Source organism: Colletotrichum chrysophilum, assembly GCF_026319265.1.
Source record: "Colletotrichum chrysophilum strain AFK26 chromosome Unknown scaffold_215, whole genome shotgun sequence".
Classification (NCBI taxonomy): domain Eukaryota; kingdom Fungi; phylum Ascomycota; class Sordariomycetes; order Glomerellales; family Glomerellaceae; genus Colletotrichum; species Colletotrichum chrysophilum.
Genome location: NW_026517502.1, coordinates 43,007 through 62,125, shown reverse-complemented (window position 1 = coordinate 62,125; position 19,119 = coordinate 43,007). Strand labels below are relative to the sequence as shown.

Sequence of the window (19,119 nt, the reverse complement as noted above, 5' to 3'; positions counted from 1 at the left end):
ACTTAGCGGGGTCCCTGAAGTCAAAAGTGTTACCCACAGCTCTAAAACGAGAGACCTTCAGACGTTACTCCTTCTCAGTAGCGGTGGTGTTGAGGATATTAATGAAGGTTCTGAGGGTATTGTGACCAGGATCGTCGTGGGGGAGGATGCCAGGCTTGACCAATATAGGGCGGATAGCGTAAAGCATCATCTTCTCGGCCGGCTTTGGGTCAGCTGACAGCTTGGGATTTGCGGTAGCAGCATATATCTTGCCTGAGAGGTGATTTGTGGTTGTTGAGGAAGGAAGCTGTGCCTTTGGATGCTCCCCTAGCAGTTGATAGCAACTAGGAGCGGTTAGTTAATACGTGCGAAGGAGAGAGCAGCTAGCTTAGCTGGGTAATAAAAATTAGTTGAGGGATGTGGTGATATAGGAGGAAGAGAAGAGAAGGCGCTAGATGCTAAATTGCTAGCTAGAAGGAGGTGCCTTAGAAGCAGCCTGCAGTCTTAAAAGAGAAGGAGCGGCCTGGCTGGATGAGGAATGAGGAAACTGCTGCCTTCCTCTATAATAGGAGGAAAGAAGGCAGTAGCAGATTGGAAAGCAGCTACATAATGAAGTGGATCAAAGGAGGAAATCTCATCAAGTGCTTGGATTCCCAGATGCTGGCTATTGTGCCCAGGACTTGCTCTGACGTGCATGCATGTGGAAATTCGAGGATTCACTACTGCTCCAGAAGGGGCGGAACAGGAAGCCCAGAAGACTATCTTGGTCGACAAGCCTCCTCGAGATGGCGGCCAAACAGGTAGTGCGCGTCGAGGCAACCTTAATATTCTGCTCAAGCTGTTTATAGACTAAGGCAGCGACAATACGTCCTGAAATTCGGAGCTTTTGCTCTCAACAATATCGTGACCATCCTAATAACCAGAAGCTGCAAATCAAAATAATAGACCCAGAGCTGTAGGACACAGATAATAAGGTCGTAGGTACTCTTATGTTCCTATGAGTGGAAGGGGGCATGGCTACATAATAGCGTCCACCGCCTCGTCCTTGATTCGCACTCTGCGTCTTCCATGCCTCATCCTGACACTCAAACTCTCTTCAACTCCACGTAACGCTCCTTGCTCGAAACTCCTCCTCTAAGAAGGCGATCAAACTCCTCCTGAGCGCCCATCTGCCCAGGCCTCAGCTTCAATCTGAACGGCTACTTCTCGATCACAGTATGGCTTCCCTTCATCGCAGCTCTAACCAATTGAGCACTCTAAGAGAACATAAGCTTCGCAGCATGCCTTAGAGTGTAATTAGCATACGCTGCAAAAACGCACAGCAAACAGCTCCACCACGCTACTTACTAGTTAAAAACGTGGTTATAAGTTAGGATATAATCCTGAGCAGCTATGATTTTGAAGATTATGGTGTTGTAATAATTAAGCGGTCTTCCGCTGGGCGATAGGTACTTATGAATGCGCTTCATCACCATGCCATCCGCCTTCATGTCTGTAAGCCTTTCCATTTCAGTAGTATTCTCATCCACAGCATTCATGAACAGTGTGATCAGCATCGCATGGGGGTTGATGAGAGGGCTTTGAAGGAGGGGAATCATCAGCTTGAGCGTGTGATAGATGCTGAGATACCTGGCATCTGAGATATTAGAGACCTATACTAGAGATGTCAGCTGAAGATTTTCGCTATAGTGTAGGTATTAATGCCTACTTACCTCAATCTGGCTGAAGGTGCTGTTCTCCAAGAACTTAGGAAGAGCAGACGCATCTATTTAGAACAGTCTAAATGAGGTCTGCAAGCTTAAAAGACGATGGAGAAATGCCCAAAGTACTGTATGAAGGCTTGTAAAGAGTTTGCTATAGATATCAGCGGTTGCAGGCCTGGTCTGAGTCTCTTAGACGTCCTTGGAAGACCATCTATTGAGGGGGTCGGCATTGTCGTACATAGGCTAGCTTATTTCCCGGTAAATAGTTCTAATACTTATTAGCTATATATTCTATTCCACTAGTGAAGAGAATCTGTTACTCATGGGTTAGGGTGCTGGAAGGTATTATGCGCGGCTCTAAATAGAAGCAGAAGTCTATCCTCGCGAAAGCATGTTAGGGCGATTTGATGGGATGGGGACTGGAGCATAAGGTGACGATCATAATAGTCCTTTCTGCCCTCGGCGAGGGTGACAGCTTTATAAATCTTAAATGCATAATTTGACGTCACGCCCTTAGGGGTGTCTGTGAAGGATAAGAGGTCGTCCCACGTAGACCTTTTCAGCATGAGTCTCAGCAACCGCTAGCTAAACGTCCAGGTCTTTGCTTAGAGGATGTCAGCACCCTTTCCCTTCAGCTTATGGCAGACCTCCTTGAGGACTAAGCAGATGCGATGCTACATAATATTGAGGTTGGATTTACAGAGGAGGGCAGAATACTAGACGTGGATAATGCAGTCGGCTGCAAAGTTAATATTATCTACTATAAGACTAATAAGAAGCATAATGACGTTCCAAGCAATAATATTCAGATCACAGTCGTTTATAGTCACCTTAATAGGCTGAGTGTAGCTATCAGGGAGCTAGGCAATAGTCTTAACGACGTTTTGAAGGTCTCTAGAGGCTATATATAATAAGTTAGACTCATCGCAAAGCTTGCAGATTATGGTACTCACCAGCAAACAAGAGGCGTAACTGCTCGTCATAGGAGACGCCTTCGTTTGCGCCAAGTTGGAGGACGTTAAAAGCTAGAACGTTGCCCTAAAGGTACTTCCCAGCTCTATAGGTCACCTGCAGGGGACTATTCCTAATGAAGGCTGGAGCTTGGTTCTCTAAGACCCAGTCAGGCTGCTAGCTCTCCCTTCCAAGGTGAGATTTGCAGTTGGGCTTATGCATAGTCCAGTGAGACTTCTGACACTTAGGGCTATAGTACTGGAGGAAGTCTGGGTCAGCAGATAGAGATGAAATCTTTATGGGGAATGTGGTGCCCACTGTGACTAGAAGACAGTTCTTGCAAGCGAACCTGCCAGTATTGTTGCATTTGGTGTTATCTGGCGCCCAGTTGGCGCATATTGGCTGGAAAGTTGCTATTTTGTTGTTGTTGCCACTAAGGTTAAGGTGCTAATTGCAAGAAGAGGAAGCTATTTTTTTTTTCAAAAAAAGTTGGCTGCCCTGCTCATTTATCTGATTCCATGAGTTTCCAGGCGGCTGGTGGAATTCGTGAAGCAGGTGCAGTTGCCCGTAAAAGGCTCCTGCCTCCATTATATAAACGCTTGTTTGCTGTACAAACGGTGGAGTGCAAACCTGAGGCCTTACTATGAATTTGATTATTAATCATAATGAAATGTAAGAGAATCGGTGAGATCTGACGAGTATAATGATTCGTGTCTGCTTTGTTGAACAAGTCACTGAACTGTCCAGGCCTCCCCGGATGGTAGTTGTTCGAAGTCCTTCCACCATCGTGAAGAAAGGCATATTTTGCTGTTCCATAGCTATATATAGTCTGTAATAAAACAAAATTTGTGTGTTATCTCAATGTAAAAATCTTCCTAATCTAAAGTCAGACTAAGTGACGAATTAAGCTGGAGCAGCAGGCACTAAAAGAATGTGATCAGAAGCCCAGATAGGTTCAGCTCAGGTGGGTATCAAGAAGGACCTGATATGCGGTGGTAGAAATGCAGTGGTAATGAATGGCTCCTTTCCTGCCAAGGCGTGTGCGTGTACTGCCCGGGCGATCACTCAGATAAAGTCTGGCTGCGCATGGCAAAGAAGCTGGAACACCATTGGTGAAACGCTTCAGTGCATGGCCGGATTCTGGTGCCAGATAATGTTTGAGAATTGCCTTTGTGGCCTTGGAAAGGAACATTCAACGCCATCTTGCTTTTTGTCCTGCTGCTGCTCCCAGCTATAACGAGGGTGTCGATGAGGAGAGAAAGACGACATTAGACTAACGATGTCCGGTTTGCTTTGGAGGAGAACCCCACAAATTGTAAGACGCAGTATCCAAATGGCCACGCGCTTTCCAGATTGCCTCCTGGAGATACTGGTCTTCTAATGTCGCCTTCCTGACGGTAGACCCTTGATTGATAGTACAGCTGTTTTCATCAGCGTAAAGACTGAAATTCTCTCTGAAGCTGCGTCGTAGAAAGCTTTTGTAGAAAGACTCAAGGTCTTCAGAACGACGTAACCTACACGGTGCCGACTGAACGTGTTCCTCCGCCTGGACATGTGCTCCTAATGCATCAAGAATTTTGTCTGATAACGTCGACTCGTTACCTAGAGCTTCGGCGGCGGACGATCGTACGTTGGTGTCCTCGTCCTTGAAGAGTTCCATAAGGGCGGCCACGGTTGCATCTGATAACGTCGACTGCTTGCCTAGAGCTGCAGCGGCAGACTCTCGTACGTCTCTGTCCCCATGCTTGAAGAGTTCCACGAGGGCGGCCATGGTTGCATCTGATAACGTCGACTGGTTGCCTAGAGCTCTGGCCGCGGACATTCGTACGTTACTGTCCTCGTCCTTGAAGAGTTCCACCAGGGCGACCACAGTCGCGTCTGATAACGTCGACTGGTTGCTTAGAGCTTCAGCGGCGGACTCTCGTACGTCACTGTCCTCGTCCTTGGAGAGTTCCACAAGGGCGGCCACGGTTGCATCTGATAACGTCGACTGCTTGCCTAGAGCTTCAGCGGCGCAATATCGTACGGAGCTGTCCTCGTCCTTGAAGAGTTCCACGAGGGCGGTTATTGTCGCGTCCGATAAATGTTTCTGAAAATCCCTCAATACGTCCAAGAAGACTGTTTTATCTCCAGAAGCTCTCATAGCGCGATTCAACACTGCTTCTGGAATCTCTGATTCTCTCATGAACGTTGACGATCCTGTGAAGTCCCTCTCAAACAGTACCCAGTCAAATAGTTTGTCTTCTATGTCCTTTCGAAGTTTATCCGGTAACCTCGGTGCCTCATTCAAGCAATGCATGACGAGGCGTTGGTGTGCTGGTCCCAAAACATCGACAGGCTCTTGCTCGATCTCTTTGAATAAGTGGCCAAGCTCATCTTCGCCTTCTTCGTTTGTATGTTCACTCAAAAACCCAGTAACAAAACGCCACATAATGTCGTACCGTCCATTATACTTATTTCTTCTGAGAAACTCCTCTGGAGAGACTTTGTAACTTTTCTCCCGGCGATTCAAATCAACACATTGGAGCATCTGTTTGTCCGTCCAGATTCGCACGAAGTATTTGGCAGCAAAGTACTCTTGGAAGGTTAGGTGTAGAAAATGATGGCTTCGGGTAGCAGGATCTGCTGACCCATCCGATGTCCGTAGAAATGATAGTCGTCCCATAGTTTCATAGACTGGCAGACTAGTTTGCGAAGAACGCAAAGACTTTCGAATAGCTTCGCGGTGTACTGACTGGAACTCAATCACGTTACTGTACATGCCGCTGAAAGCTAGAGACTCAAGCATATAAATCTCTTGCTTGGTATGGTCCTCAATCTCGGACGAAGACAACGCCTCGATATGCGGCTGTGATTCTTTCAATCTTTTGATATCCTTCCTCCAGAGCCGCTTCACAATAGCTTCATAGACTTGGGTCATCGTCTTGAACCCTTCATTGTTTACCAGAGTCTTGTCCCAAACAATGCAGAGTGCGTCTAACTGAATCGGGATATGGACGAGGCTTCGCATCAGCGGGCTTTTCTGGAGGAATGATTGGATATTTTCGGATACTGCCGGGGTCGAAACTGCTTTGAGGTAATCTTCCACCTGATCAGAGCGGAAGCCGATTGTTTCCACCTCCAGATCAGGTTTCTGGAAATCATACGGAATCGAGACGTGCGGCCGGGTCGTAATGATGACGTTCATCCGGTTCAGCAGCCCTACAAGAAAATCAAACATGGAAGGGTTGCGTTTGTCTAAAAGTTCGGAGATTTCGTCTAGACCGTCGAGGATGAAAAGGGTGCCGCGGGATGTGGAATTCTCCACATGCTGTTGTAAGGCGCTGGCAAGAGAGGCGTCGTCTGGATGTTGCTGTAGATAGATATGACGAAGCATCCCCGTCAGACCGTGCTTTGGACCGTTCCACGTTTTCAGGTTGCGCAGCGGTACCCAGAGTACGCTAGCAAACAGACTGTTCCACATCTCCATTTCAACGAAGTCGTGTACGATCTTCTTGCACAGAGTAGTCTTCCCGACGCCGGCACGACCACGGATCAGGATTCGTCTTGGCTCTTTCATCTGACCGTCTGGTTTCTTTCGCGGCTCAAAGAGCTTTGATAGCTCGACCTGAGAATCTTTGTGTGGCGTTTCAACCTTTAGCCGAGCAGCAAGGGAGAATTGATCGGATTGAAGTGTATGGTCTCCAGACCTCTGTTTCGAGTCGTTATCTCGTGGCGACTCTATCAGTGAGAGGTTGATATAGCATTTGTCCATCGGCAAAGTATCCCCGGAGAGCCTTTCGATTCGTAGCCTGTCCTTGTTGTAGTGCTTCTCGCGTATCCACGCATTTGCCTGCTCAAGCGGCGTCCCCTTGCGGATGTCTTCGAGGAAGGAGAGAATTGATTCCACGACGAGTTTGTAGTCCGCATCAGAGTCTTTTGGGCCTTGGAACTTATTCATAAGGACATGGCTTCGGTCGAGTTGGAGTGGATTTGGGACGCAGTCAAGGACTGCCGAGCTCATGCTGACCAGCTAGCGACTGTTAGCAAGCTGGCTTTGAAGGAATGTGCGGTACATTCTTACTTGTTTCTTCGATGGCGGTAGTAAAAGGGACAGGAGAGGGACCTTGGCTGGAAGGCTTGTGTAGCGCGTCTCGTAGAAAGTAAGCACTTTGTAGCCTTGATGATCGTTGTTGTCATGACAAAGCTGAGTGAATTCGCTGGCAAGGCGGGTGAGGTTGAATGTCGGCGACTTCACCCAATCCAGGAGACCAGTCACTCGGCGGCCTTGGACAGAAGCCCACGCTCTTAAGCCTGGCTCTGCCCATCTGGCCACGTCCTCAAACGACGTTCCTCGGAATGGTGTAGCGAGAAATATGATGCCGCGTGTCGCGTTTCGAACCGAAAGATATGCATCGCTGGCCATGACGAGGGCCTTCATCAGGATGATGCCCCCGAGGCATGACGCAACGAAGAGGATCGGTCTGTCCTTATGATGCGGCCTATCGTTTGTCGCAGGTGGCCGTCCTTTAACCCCGGCGAGTAGGAGTACAGCAAGTTCTTGAATGGTGTCTTCTTCTGCATCCAGCGTTCCGAATAAATCAGCCGGCCAGTCGCAAGTAAAGATACGAGCATTGGAGACTTCTGCCGGCAGCATATGTTCGTCCTGTAGCCAGTTCACTTTGTGGTCGTTCTTCGTTTTATACTCCCAGGTCTCTGGCGACCTGGTGTCGAGGCCGTGTACAGCAATGATGTCAATGCCTTTCTCTGGTGCGAAACTATCGTCAGCAAATGGATTGACCTGCCGCAGCCGGACGCCACGCTGGTTTCCTTGGCTTTCCGCGGCCAAAGTCGTTTTTGGTTGAGGAGCATGCGCAGGCCCGAAAAACCAAAAGAAAGCAGCGGTTGCGACTCCGGCCAGCAGGAGGACCAACCAAGCCGACGCCATTACGAGAGAGTCACTTGGACTAAGGTGGCGACTCAGTGTTATGGCTGCATAAGAGCAGTTTGTTTGAGATGCTGGATATGGAAAGATTTCGGCGGTCATCAACTGGCAAGCTGAGCAAATCGCATCAGATCTGAAGCTGGTGCACTGCGGCGCTGTCAACGATGGTAGGAGAAGATGCGATGATGAATGGCCATCTACTGAGGGGTAAAGACGTGGAGTGGAAACAACAGCGAAGGGCATGAAAGGCGGCAAAACTGCCAGTCTCAGCAGTACATAGCGTACTCCACGCAGTGTGATGCGGGTGCCTTAGCGATCCACAACGGCTGGAAGTCGTTGCTTGAATGCGAAGGCAACTGGCTGTGATAACGAACGCCCATGCATGCATGGGATATGGTCTCGTCCTCGTTGGGCGCTACTAGTCATCACCCTACTGGCCCAATACCGTGGCCCATGATCACCAATCTGAGATGCGAGAAGGTCGGGAGCTGGGATCATCAAACACAGTTGGGTGAGACTGACATTCGTCCTCAGAGGTCATTGAGGCCCCCGAGTACATAGTGCGTGAGTAGCCATGCAACACCACGAGTCTGCATCCAAAGCTGGGAGTATGCCTTTGCAATATATAAATGATGCATTGCTGTACAAGTTGGGCGGACGCCGCTCGCGACCCTCATCGAGCAAGGCAACGTTAAGATAATGGCGCAGCCACACCGCGTGAGTATCTTCGACGCATATAGCTCTGCCGCTAATGGTGTCTACAGTGCGCACCCTTTTCGCAACGGCTCCTTGCGGACGCCAGTCTTGAGGATAACCTCCTGTCGCTCCTCCCGGCGTCAAAACGGACAGATGACGATGATCTAGAATGCCTCACTGCGACACACCAATCAACCGATATCCGGAGATGGGTGAGCGAGGAGGTTGACGTCGACCGGCTGGACGATATCCACGAGTGGCTGTGGGTCGTCGGTCGGCCCATGCCCCCGCGTCCGCTTCACCACCAGCGCCTCCTCAACCGCGCGATAGTCGTCACGGAGCGGCCGGACATGCACCTCGTGTGGACGAGCGACCGTATCTTTCTCAAACCACTGCCACGCTTTCTCCTTGACGCGAGATTCTGGGAAGAGTATTTGTGTCGTCACAATGTGCCCCAGGCCGACGCAATGCACGCGCGCGCTCTCGGCTTCCTCTTCTCATACGCGGCCCTGATGATGCATGAGAGCGACTTCCGCATTGCGAAGGAGACGCACCTCATACCCGAGGAGCTGCAGTGGGCGGCATGGAGGGTTGCCGTCGGGCAGCTGTTGGACGTCTCTTCCATCTACTCCTGTGTCGACCGACGTTTCCACTACGGCGAGCTCCGCCTCAGCCGGCTGAACAAGATCTACTTCTTCTGGAAGACACCGCTCCACGGCTACATGTCTCGCTGGAACCAGTACGACTCGTTCTTCCACGACAACTTCGCGCTGCTGGCCAGCTCGACTATCTACATCGCCGTCGTCCTGACGGCGATGCAGGTCGGGCTTGCGACGGAGGCCCTCCAGAATAATGAGGCCTTTCAGTCGGCGTCCTACGGCTTCACCGTGGGCCGCTGGCTGCCGCTGCTCTTGTCGTTGTCGTGTTCTGCTACCTATTCGTTGGCAATTGGGTGGCCACGCTGCACTATAGCAGGCGGAGGCTAGGGCGGATTCGGCCTTAATGTTGTCAGCGAGGTTGCCACCTCGATTGGCGAGGGTTAGTGCGGCACGTTCATAGGACTAGCGGGCATTAAGTCCTCTGCAGCTGCTGGATCCCTGAGGCATAACATCAGATGTACCTAGACTGAAGTGGAAGAACATTCTTATGAGGGCCGCGACACGTTACGTGAAGATCCAACCGGCGTCAAGCCATATACAGCAGCTGAGCTTTGCTACCGTCACCACTGAGCGCCACAACGGTGACTGCTTTTGTGGCCTGTACGGTGCTGATAAGCTGTCCAACAGAGACGAGACTCCTGACTGCCTGCCGAAGCGGCAAACCCGAGTTGATCGGATGCCGCGAGGACAGAAGGGGTTGCAACGTAACAGAGTGACAACCCTGCCGTCGTCGGCCTCATTGGGCCCCAACCTGCTTCGCATGCTGTGGCAGGCGCTGCAATCAGCTCCGACTTGGCCTACCTGGACTCCCGGGTGCCCTCGGGACCGCATTGCCCGAGGCGGTGCGAAGCTGGATGTTGCTGAGCGGTCCGTCATCGACACTCCCAACATACCACGGAGCTGTTAGTGCTGGTGGGCCTCCTAAACGGGCTGGGTACGGATCGCCTGCTAGCTTCCCCTTCCTCGTGCCCAAGCGCGTGGAAGCCACACAGATCGCTCCTGTACATAAGCAAGGCGCCCTAGCAGACAAGATGCAGCCATATCTTTGCTGACCAGTCTACGGCGCTCTTTGGCTTCACAATAAGGGACACAGAGCTGTGTATCAACCCTGCTGACTTTCAGGCCCCTGCGAGTGGACGGCGTGCCCAAACCCCTCACTTGGCTCCGCGCAAACAAGCTGGGCATGGTTCAATCGCAGGTAGTAACACGCACGCAGCAGCAACTGCAGCCCACGCTGCTTACTGACACTCCCAAGCTCGTCTGGCTGATGCAGATTTCTCCATCGTCACCGTATGGCCTGGCTGCAACCTGAGCGAAGCGGAGTGTATCTGCTGAAGCGCCGTGATGACTGCTCTCACGATTGGGATCTCGCCGTCATGGGCTTTGTGGGTAGCAGCACATGCTGCACTGCTCTATGCAGCGTACCGATTCGTCGCCCCTTTCGTCGCCAGGCTCAAGCCTGGACAGCGCAATGCACGCGCCGACGGTCTCGATATTGTCTACGATCCATCAGAGAACCAAACTACACTCAGCCCTCAATTCGAGTGAGGAGTCTCCGCTCACAGACACATTTCTCGACAACTGACCTCTTTGCAGGATTGTCGCTGTCCACAGCCTCGGCGCGCATCCCGAGCACACCTGGGAGGGCAAATCAATCTACAAAGTCAAGCCGAAAGTTCACCTCCTTCGAGACCTGCTCCCACGCGCCTTCCCGACCGCAAGAATTCTGTCCTTTTCGTACAACTCCGACTGGCTAGTGGATGCGCCCGAGAAAACGGCACAGCAGATCGGTCATAGACTGGCGGAGAGACTTGCCAAACGTCGGGGCGAAGCGTTGCGCCTTCCCATCATCTTCATCGGGCACAGCTTCGGCGGTATCGTCATCAAACAGGTACGGCCACCGTTAGACATCTTTTTTTCTTTATTGAAAGCATGGCACAGGCTCTTTGCGTGATGGCCGGGTCTTCGAGTACGCTGGAGGACACATGCGGCATCATCTTCCTCGGAACCCCTCACCAAGGGTCGTCACTGTCTATCGCAGCATCTCTTTTAGGCAAGCTGACCGCCATGCTCGGCTCCAACACAGCGCTGCTCCTCGCCCTACAAAGCAATCACAACCAATTGTCAGACCTGGAAGACAATTTTCGGCGTGTCGCTGCTGACAAGCAAATTACATCGTTTTACGAGACGAAGCCTACGTTTTATCTGGGATTTTCCATCGGCTGCGTACGTCTGCCGTCTCACTGCGTTGAGCTTTCCTAATTCCACGCAGATTGTCAACAGAGAGTCGGCCAGAGGCTTTGCAAAAGATCCTGTCAGTATAGACACAGATCACGCGGGGCTCAACAAGTTCAATAGTCCAGCTCACCCCGGATTCAAAGCAATCAAGACGGTCATTGAGAAGCTTCGCGCCAAGCCCCTCATTCAGCAGGCCGACGATGTCTTGATCAACAAACACTATACGAGTGCAAAGCTCATGATCAAGCGGCTATCGGGAGAAGAATTACCAATGGATCAATGCTACATCAATCTCGCCATCGTGGAGCAGGTCCAAGCGAAGAAGCCCTCGCAAGACGAACAGGAAGCGAAAGACTCTGCGCCAAAGTCATCGCCATTCTCGCTCTTTGCGCGACTCAACGTCGAGACATCATCAGATGAAAGTCAAGTCCAGTTGAAAGACCTTTTTAGTCAGCGCAAAAGAACTGACGGGACGGAAATATCTCCCAGGAGGGTTTTGATCCGCGGATGCGCTGGGGTCGGCAAGACCACCCTATGCAAGAAGATTGTGCACGAATTTGTCGGCGGCGGCATGTGGCGCGATCTATTCGACCGTGTGCTCTGGGTACCTCTGAGGAACTTGAAGGAGCGACCAGCCCCTGGGTACAACCTCGAGAGATTCTTCTTTGACGAGTTCTTCCGGCTTCAAGGAGACTGTCCAGGCAAACTCTTTGCTAAGGAGACGGAAAAGGGCGTGAAGCACGATCGAACGTTGTTTATTCTCGATGGATGGGATGAAGTGAATCAGATTGCTACCGCAAACTCTGATATGTCCCGTTTTCTATGCGACGAGCTACTCCGCCAGCCCAACATGATCATCACCTCGCGGCCATACGCTAGCATACCTGTTCAGGGCCAGCCAATTGACCTGGAGCTGGAAACAATAGGGTTCAACCCAACGCAAGTGGACGAATACATCGAGAAAACGCATGACAAGACGGATGTGACGAAGGTCGACGAAATCAAAACTTTCCTGCAACGCCACGAGCTCGTTAGAAGACTTGTTCGGATACCCATACAGCTGGATGCTTTCTGCTACTGTTGGGATGACAACAATTACAGCAACAACAAAGTTGACACCATGACTGCGCTCTATCAAGCCATCCAAACAAGCTTGTGGAGGAAAGATATTCCGCGGCTGGGAGAGGAGCATGGGATACCCACAGCTCAGACCAGCGAACTGAAACACAGTGACCAAGTACTTATCGAGATGGACGTGAGAGAAGAAATCGGATTCCTTGAGCATCTTGCTTTCGACGGATTGGTGGCCGATAGGCTGGAGTTCGACTGGGGCGACATTAACAGGACATGGGCCAAGGAGATCACGCACGACAGAACTCGTTCGCCTGGCAACACCCTACCATGCCTCTCGTTTCTGCGCACTTCAGATCCGTCAGCCAATTCCGTTGGCCAGTCACATCACTTCATTCACTTGACGTTTCAGGAATACTATGCAGCACGATATTTCGTGCGACATTGGAATTCTCACCAATCATTTGAGCCCAATCAACAGAGTCAAGAGCCAATTATGCCTCATACGTTTTTACATAAGTACAAGTACGATGCACGATACGATGTCATGTGGCGCTTCGTCGCCGGACTTTTGGATGACAAGAAGAATGCGGGTTCTTTCTTCAAGGAAGTTGAACTAGGGCCTGTTGATGTTTTGGGACCAGCACATCAACGCCTCATCATGCATTGCTTGAATGAGGCACTAAGATTACCGGATGAACTTCGAAAGGACATAGAAGACAAACTATTTGACTGGGCACTGTTTGAGAGAGACTTCACAGGATCCTCAACGTTCATGAGAGAATCAGAGATACCGGAAGCAGTATTGAAACGTGCTATGAGAGCTTCTGGAGATAAAACAGTCTTCTTGAAAGTATTAAGGTATTCTGAGAGGCATCTATCAGAAGCAACCATGGCCGCCCTTGTGGAACTCTTCAAGCATGAGGACAGAGACGTACGATCGTCCGCCGCCTATGCTCTACGCAAGCAGTCGACGTTATCAGATGCAACCATAGCCGCCCTCGTGGAACTCTTCAAGGATAAGAACAGAAATGTACGAATGTCTGCTGCTAAAGCTCTAGGCAACCAGTCGACGTTATCAGACGCAACCGTGGCCGCCCTTGTGGAACTCTTCAAGGACGAGGACAGCTTTGTACGATCGTCCGCCGCTGGAGCTCTAGGCAAGCAGTCGACGTTATCAAACGCAACCGTGGCCGCCCTTGTGGAACTCTTCAAGGACGAGGACAGAGACGTACGATCGTCCGCCGCCTATGCTCTACGCAAGCAGTCGACGTTATCAGATGCAACTATGGCCGCCCTTGTGGAACTATTCAAGGATGAGGACAGCGACGTACGAGAGTCCGCCACCTATGCTCTAGGCAATCAGCCGATGCTATCAGACAAGATATTGGACGCATTAGGGCTCAGTATTCAGCCACAGACACGTACCCAATTGGTACCTTATAGTCTGTGTCATTCTCAAGACGTCGCAGTTTTCTATGAAAGCTTCTTGCGGCGTAGCTTCAGAGAGCATTTCAGCCTTCATGTCGGTGAAACGTTCTGCATCATCAACCAAGCATCTGTGATAAGAAAGGCGACATTGCAAGATCAACGGCAATTCCAGGAAGCAATCAGAAGAGCGCGGGACAAGTTAGAGCAAGACCTATATTTACCGTCTTTATATCTCTCTTAGCAGGCTGAATAAATACAAACAATCCACCATAGGCGGTTCCAATAATGTCACAGTCTGCGGGGCCACTGACTAGGTGGCCGTTTACCAGGATGACGGAGCAAAGTTATGTAAAACTGCTGGTGGAAACACTGTACTAAGCGAAGAAGACTGACGTTGACTTCCGAGGTGGGAGCTCGGGAAAGATCACCAATTTGGAGGGATTATGCTATCTGAGTTTCGGTCGATGCAACTATATCGGCTTTTATCAGTATTGGCTTTGTGAGACAGGGCAGTTCATACATTCAGCTTACGTATCAGTCTCCCTCATTCAGTTATATTGACCTCAGAGAATATCGGGTGTAGTCAACAGAAGAGTTCTGATCTACGCCTTACCTCGCGCTACTATCTCGTGGTACTAAACCTGTCCGTTGGTGCATAACTTTAGACGGTGCTGCTAACCTGCCACTTCATTTTTGTCGCGACAGCATGTTGTGGCCGTCACTATCAGATACTTGATCCAGCCTTCACCTGACATCGCCGTAGGAATAATATAAACCAAATACCCGGTCATCTCAATTGCTCAGGACCCCTCTTTCACGAAGGGAAAACCGCGCGTAGCACCTTCATGCGCTGTGCATCCTCCGATTTTTCCAACGCTTCCAGCACCATAATAGCATTGCTCACCCCGGTTCATCCTCCGCCTTCTCCCGCCGACTAAGTACCGTACTCGGTGCAAAGACAAAAGCTTGTCCTGTGTGTAGTGAAACAATCATAGAAAACATCTCCTCAATCGGGTTCTTGCCTCCGAAGCCTGAATTTCATCCTCTTCGTCAACGACCGTAACTGATATTGACGAAATACCTGCTAGGTGGGTTTTCAGTATACGTAGCCAGTCAGGGGAGGTGAAGCGATGCACGACCGTCATGGAACAGAGGTCGAGGAGTTTGGTTGACAGCGTAGGTTCTTGAGTCGAGATGAGGACGCGGACGCCTAGGTGACGCTGAAGACGGATAATCTCAAGGAGGGAATTCGTCAAGGTCTGGCTTTCCTCGGACTCCTTCATGAACTTATGAGCTTCATGGAGGGCAAAGACGCGGCCGATGGATGACTTTTTCTCCAGGAAGAGGGAAAGGCAGATGTTGAAGAGCGAGCAGGCTAACTCCGCTGTCACGCAAGAGCAGGAGAGGTCGACAACAATAAGCTCGCCAGACTCCGAATCAGACAGTTAGCTTAATCTTGGTGGTTATCGTGGGAAAGAGGGTCTTACCTTGGGCTGCCAGTCAATCTTCCCAGTCACGCCAGCACTCTGTCCCTTAACCACACTCTTTCCCTTGACCACACCCTTGGCCTTGACCATGGACTCCTTCTTGGCAAAAAAGCTTTCAAGAGTATCAAGAAGCTGGTTCAGGGGGTTCAGCTGGCCTGCAGTCAGTTCTTCCGAGGCTAGGTATTTCCTGAACTTATCGTAGCTGAAGCTGAGTCCGGTACTTTGCTGCTCTAAACGCATATCTCGTCAGATGCGGTTGACCACTTGCATGTACAGCGGTTTCGAGCTGCCTTCTCCGACTGCCATGAGGTCGTTCATGCGGCGAGTGTTGAGGTCGTCATCACTCAGCTTCAGAGGCTCAATCTTGACATGCGGAATGTTGCTGTAGATACTCTGCGAGTTGTTAGAATCATGTAAGGCGAATTGGAGGAAATTTGGAACAGCGGAATACCTGAATTGTGCGGACGTTCGTTGGGGCATAGAGAACTCTGACTGACTCCTTCTCGTGGGATGCGATAAACGCAGCCTCACAAGGCAATCCGCCAGAGTTGGAGACGAAGCTGTCATAATGGAAGACGATTCCCGTCAGGGGATAAGGTAACTTGCCAAGCTGACTGGGAATGAGGCAGTTCTCAAGGAGGCACGCGAGCGTGTTGCTCTTCCCGGAGCCCTAGTTGCCGCAGATAAAGACGCTTGAGGGGCATGTGACGTTGTGGAAGAGACGAGCTTCTGCCACGTAGGATGAATCTTCCGATATGGGAGCGCCGAAGAGGCCGAATTTAGAGCGAGGCGGTTTGTTGATGAGTGGTGCAGTCAGAAGAGGGCTGGAGAGGATCTCGTCCTGATGCTGCTCTTGTGGGCTCAGGGCTAGGTGATTCATCTGAACGGCGAGATCGTCTGGGGACTCAGCCTGCGCAATGGCACCACCGCAATCGGAGGTTGCGGGCGATGGAATACTTTGTTCTGAAGACATTTTGCTGGATTAACAGACGAAACAGCTGTGAAGAGCTGAAGATGATTGTGGAATAGCTGGGGCTCTAGCGTGTGAGAGCTTTTATATAGATGGGCTGTTAGTGTACTTCCGTTACTAGATGATTAGAAGGGAATAGTGAATACCGGAAGGATTATGCTTGGTTGTAGATTTAAGGTGTAACAAGGCTTGAATCTCGTAAATATTCATTGAATAAGATGACTGAAATCATCAACACAAAGGGAAGGTGCACTAAGCCTGTAGGCTTCCTGTAGTGTGGTACACAATTGTGCTTTAGCAAATAAAAGAGGTTTACGTGCCTTTACGATTTCTGAGACATATCTGATCAGAGTCACAGGGCTCCTTAAAGAACAGAGAGTCGTTGAAGAGTATATCATCTTACTAAGCTCAAGGTGTTATGGGGACGTCTTTGATTCATGTGGCTGCTCTCTTTGACTTCATTGACCCTAAAATTAGAAGAATAAGATGGAACCCAAAAGAAATTTGTCAGAGATCACAGCACTCTTCAGTTGATGCGGAGCCGGTTGCCTTGTGGGGTATGGTAGACCTTCTGTGACTGTGACTGTGGCTAGATTGGAGCTGCTCACTCGCCCCAGGTCTGGGTACGTTGAAGTTGGACTGCTCTATAAGTGTTTCTCATTAGCTATTCGATTCTCCCATTAAAGCCAGCGACTACGCTATCTCCTGGACGAGCTGCCCTCTAAAGGCGTCAAGGTTATATACAAGACAGTAACGGGGGCAGGAATTACAAGGGCCTAGCTAGCTTTCATAACACATACAACTATAGCTGTTGAAAGATGTATTGGCGAATACTATCTTCGGAACTGCTAAAGCTCGGAACCCACCGTATCATATTCAATGCGATCGATGCATGGGCGAAGAAAAAGGATACTCATTCTTCAGGCGCGCCGGAAGCTATCAAAGAGGGCCATGGGACACCATAATTAGTCCAGGAAGTATTTTTTCCAATGCACCTGATACTGCACTATATAAGCGAAGACTACAAATTTCAAACCGAGCTCGGCCGTGTAATACAAGCTTGCCCCGTGAATACAAATAAAGCAGTCCTCCTCTTTCCAATTTTACCTCTAATGCCTTTTGCTTTCGGACCACAAGTTTGTCATTATACTAAATATCAGCGTTTGTTTGTTTGTTTTGTATTTAACGCCGTGGCGGCAAGGGCGCAGCCGCCCTTGCGGCAAACCTTGCAAAGGGTATGTGGCGTGGAGGCCCACAGGCTCTAGCTATATAACTACTCTGCAGTACACGCCGCTTCCCAACGTCCTCCAAGTCTTGCCCGATGCCCACTGTGTGATCAATCCATCCCTAGTTCCCACTGGTGCCCAAGTTCCGTTACAACAATCTGGTTTCCTAATAACTAGAGGTAATCTGTCGTTGAGAGGATAGGTTAAGTCCTCGAAACATCAGTGGGCCAACGTTACCGCAGCCTTCTGCAAACGTGCTCGACTGCTGCCACCCGGACTTACAATCCCCTTCACCGACCCTGCTATCAAGTCGGGCAAGAATACGAGGTGCAGAACCAGGCAGACTGGAGTAGTCACGTCACATGGTGTTATGGCGAGGAAAATGCCAGACCTGCCGCCAGCTGGCAGCGGTCCTCTAGTAAGCCCCTCCAGCGCTTGGGCCCATAGGGCAGGTTGAAGCGTCATACACATCACGTTCCTTCCACAGGTTGTGAGCCCAGCCCGATTTTTTCCACTATAACGTCGAATTACGCGGTTATCCCTACCTTTCTGCTTATCCTGACGATCGTCTCATCGTCTACGTCGTTTAACTGTTCTTCTCGTGCGCGGATTGGCTGTTTTCATCACCGACCGCCTCGTCTGTTCACCTTCTGACTCCGCAACGCGTCGGAACGCGTCAAGGCAGATTGTTCAGCAACCTCTCGATCGTACGCTTTGCGACGACGAGCAGATTCCGTTATTACAAGTCACAAAACGAGCGCGCGTAGGCCAGTCCACCGCCTCAAAAGTCAATCCTCTCACGTCGTACGCCTCGCGGCGACGCCTCCTACCTACCCCTCACGTCGACTCTGCTGACCGCCACCATGTCCGGCGAACGTACGAGAACGACGCCCGTCAACGTGCCGAAGTTACGCGGTAAATCGAACTGGACGACTTGGAAGGTCTCCATCGGCGCCACGCTCCGAGCTGCTAGAGTTGAGAAGTACGTCAAAGCAGACGTCCCCGAGCCCTTTGATGACAACGAAATAGAGGCTTGGATGATCGACCGCGACATTGCCACAACATCCTCATTATGGCTACTGAGAGCCTTATCGACAAGCTGCTTAATGCAGGCTGGGAGGATGACGGCGACCCATACAGGTTGATGGAAGCACTGAAGAAGTACGTCCCCAAAGTCTCAGAGGACGCCGTTGGCGCGCTCGTCAATAAATTCAACAAGGGCACTGACGAGGACTACAAAACACTTCATAACGCGTTCAAGCGTGCCCAATACCTTCGCAGCCGCATCACTAGCCTCGTCGGCGAGTGCTCTGATCACTACTGGTCCATCGTCCTCCTCAAATACTTTACGACGAGGCTTACAGACACATACAAGTTCTACACTACCAACAACAGGATGCCCACGTGGAATGATGTCGTCCAGACCCTTCTCACTCTTGCACAAGATGAAGAGCAGAAGATCGGCATTGCTGCCTTCAAGAAGACCACCAACGTCAGCCAGCAGAACAAAGGCAACAGGAAGGCATCCACCACATCGCCAGCCAACAAGTCCAGCAACAAGTGCAATCACTATAGCCATGCCCATGCCACTCAGCAGTGCATCACCGCCCATCCTGAACTTATCCCAGATGACTGGCCCAACCGCAAGGCCATCCTGGCGAGAGCCGAGAAGAACGCCTGCAACGCCAAGTGCGAGTGGGACGCCCCCAAGAACAAGTCGGTCCATGTTCGCGCCTCACCTGGCATTCTTAGTCAATCATCAATAGCTGATGTTGCTATCAGAA

At 50.6% G+C, this 19,119-nt stretch overlaps 6 protein-coding genes across 6 annotated transcripts; 2 read left to right on the top strand and 4 right to left on the bottom strand.

Moving 5' to 3' along the window:
- Window positions 1–4,235: 4,235 nt before the first annotated feature.
- COL26b_013265 (uncharacterized protein) lies at window positions 4,236–4,776 on the bottom strand (the record flags this gene model as incomplete). The annotated part of the gene is made up of 2 exons (XM_053185886.1): window positions 4,236–4,241; window positions 4,264–4,776. 2 exons carry the CDS (start codon window positions 4,774–4,776, stop codon window positions 4,236–4,238), a joined length of 519 nt encoding a protein of 172 aa, XP_053030178.1.
- Window positions 4,777–5,219: 443 nt separating this feature from the next.
- On the bottom strand, window positions 5,220–6,636 carry COL26b_013264 (uncharacterized protein; the record flags this gene model as incomplete). Its single annotated transcript, XM_053185885.1, has 2 exons — window positions 5,220–5,309; window positions 5,383–6,636. The coding sequence occupies 2 exons, from the start codon at window positions 6,634–6,636 to the stop codon at window positions 5,220–5,222; spliced, it is 1,344 nt and encodes a 447-aa protein (XP_053030177.1).
- Window positions 6,637–8,256: 1,620 nt separating this feature from the next.
- On the top strand, window positions 8,257–12,266 carry COL26b_013263 (uncharacterized protein; the record flags this gene model as incomplete). The annotated part of the gene is made up of 7 exons (XM_053185884.1): window positions 8,257–8,274; window positions 8,322–9,172; window positions 9,378–9,814; window positions 10,333–10,456; window positions 10,509–10,803; window positions 11,185–12,192; window positions 12,252–12,266. 7 exons carry the CDS (start codon window positions 8,257–8,259, stop codon window positions 12,264–12,266), a joined length of 2,748 nt encoding a protein of 915 aa, XP_053030176.1.
- An 847-nt stretch (window positions 12,267–13,113) lies between these two features.
- On the top strand, window positions 13,114–13,621 carry COL26b_013262 (uncharacterized protein; the record flags this gene model as incomplete). Its single annotated transcript, XM_053185883.1, has 2 exons — window positions 13,114–13,551; window positions 13,580–13,621. 2 exons carry the CDS (start codon window positions 13,114–13,116, stop codon window positions 13,619–13,621), a joined length of 480 nt encoding a protein of 159 aa, XP_053030175.1.
- Window positions 13,622–15,089: 1,468 nt separating this feature from the next.
- On the bottom strand, window positions 15,090–15,379 carry COL26b_013261 (uncharacterized protein; the record flags this gene model as incomplete). The annotated part of the gene is made up of 2 exons (XM_053185882.1): window positions 15,090–15,107; window positions 15,140–15,379. The coding sequence occupies 2 exons, from the start codon at window positions 15,377–15,379 to the stop codon at window positions 15,090–15,092; spliced, it is 258 nt and encodes an 85-aa protein (XP_053030174.1).
- Window positions 15,380–15,385: 6 nt separating this feature from the next.
- COL26b_013260 (uncharacterized protein) lies at window positions 15,386–16,112 on the bottom strand (the record flags this gene model as incomplete). The annotated part of the gene is made up of 3 exons (XM_053185881.1): window positions 15,386–15,532; window positions 15,591–15,809; window positions 15,849–16,112. 3 exons carry the CDS (start codon window positions 16,110–16,112, stop codon window positions 15,386–15,388), a joined length of 630 nt encoding a protein of 209 aa, XP_053030173.1.
- Window positions 16,113–19,119: the final 3,007 nt, after the last annotated feature.